General features: G+C 38.9%; 1 protein-coding gene across 1 annotated transcript; it reads left to right on the top strand.

The window, feature by feature from the left end:
• Positions 1–864: 864 nt before the first annotated feature.
• On the top strand, positions 865–1,749 carry LOC130849924 (olfactory receptor 5M3-like). The gene has a single exon (XM_057729178.1). The coding sequence runs from the start codon at positions 865–867 to the stop codon at positions 1,747–1,749; it is 885 nt and encodes a 294-aa protein (XP_057585161.1).

Raw genomic sequence — 1,749 nt, 5'->3', positions numbered from 1 at the left:
TCCTAGAACTCCGCTGCATTGCCAAAGATGAGTCAATCATTCCTCACTTTTGGCCCCCAGAATAATGCTGTAAGACTACATCATGGTTTTGGAAAGTTTATTTACATTAATGCCACTCCCACTAATGACATTAATCTCCTTGTCTCACTTACCTTTGAATCTGCAGAACATAACAGTGGAGGATATCTAGTAGACTATAATACCTGTTAGATATGCAAAACAGTCCCTATCCAGGGAATATGCATAATGTATGAATGTGTTTAAATGGTTTACTCCTCTATTTGGAAGATGACTGTTATCAGTTTGTCCCTCTTTAAATGAGTGCAAGTATGAGGTTAGATTAAAAATAATTTTTTATTTGACATTTAGTGCTGATAAATTATTGGGCTAAATGGCTTTGATCTATATTCATGGAGAATATGCTTCTAATAAAAAAGAGAAAAAGTATTATTTTTGAGCTATGTTAAAAACAGAATCTTAACCCTCCATAAATTTCTTAAAATATGTAATTACCAAACATGCCAGTGTTGGAAACAAGGGATATTTAAGAAGGAAACTTGGACAATTGGCCAATTATAATTTTTAGAACTAGCATGTTTCAATCATATTTTGTACAACTGTCACGTAACTGAGGCTGTGTATTTATCCTTCTAGGTAACCTTTAGCATGTGATTTTGCAGGTGCTCAGAAATGATTTGCTGAAAAGAGCAGCAAAGTGCAGTCAGAGATGATTAATAAAGAAAAAAAGGAAAGGGGGCATGAATAAAAATATAAATTAATAATAATCAATACTTGACTTTTAATTATGTTTCCTTTTAATTATCACAGAGACTTATAACTAATATGGAGCTAGAGCTGTGAAAAATGCTCGATTTCACTGATGTGACAGAAGTCATTCTTTTGGGACTAACCAGTCATCAGGAATGGCAAGTTCTCCTCTTCGTCATTTTCCTGGTGGTCTACATCAACACCCTGGTGGGTAACATCGGCATGATCCTGTTGATTAAGGTCAGCCCACAGCTCAGCAGCCCCATGTACTTTTTCCTGAGTCATCTGTCATTCATCGATGTGTGGTTTTCTTCCAATGTCACCCCTAAAATGCTGGGAAACCTGTTACCAGAGACAAAAACCATTTCTTATGCAGGCTGTTTGGTACAGTGTTACTTCTTTATTGCTCTTGTCTATGTAGAAATTTTTATTCTTGCTGCGATGGCCTTTGATAGATACATGGCGATAGGGAACCCTTTGCTCTACTGCAGCAAAATGTCAAGGGTTGTCTGTATCCGACTGATTGCTTTCCCTTATGTGTATGGTTTTCTGACTAGTTTGGCAGCAACATTATGGGCTTATGGCTTGTACTTCTGTGGGAAGATTGAGATCAACCACTTCTACTGTGCAGACCCACCTCTCATCAAAATGGCCTGTGCCAGAGCCTCCGTAAAAGAATATACAATGCTCATACTCGCAGGCATTAGCTTTATATATTCTCTGACTGTAGTTATCTTATCTTACTTGTTCATTCTCACTGCCATTCTCCAGATGCGCTCGGCAGAAGGGAGGCGCAAGGCCTTTTCCACCTGTGGGTCCCATTTGACAGCTGTCATCATATTTTATGGAACCCTTATTTTCATGTACCTCAGACGTCCCACAGAGGAGTCCGTGGATCAGGGGAAGATGGTGGCTGTGTTTTACACCACAGTGATCCCCATGCTGAACCCCATGATCTACAGTCTGAGAACAAGGATGTGA

The sequence above is a fragment of the Hippopotamus amphibius genome, chromosome 3, assembly GCF_030028045.1.
Source record: "Hippopotamus amphibius kiboko isolate mHipAmp2 chromosome 3, mHipAmp2.hap2, whole genome shotgun sequence".
Taxonomy (NCBI): Eukaryota; Metazoa; Chordata; class Mammalia; order Artiodactyla; family Hippopotamidae; genus Hippopotamus; species Hippopotamus amphibius.
Note: the sequence above shows the minus strand (reverse complement) of the source record. Positions and strands in the feature narration are given on the sequence as shown.

Bases quoted from the DNA above. Each gene is read 5' to 3' on its own strand.
- LOC130849924 (XM_057729178.1), top strand. From the start codon at position 865: ATGCTCGATTTCACTGATGTGACAGAAGTCATTCTTTTGGGACTAACC.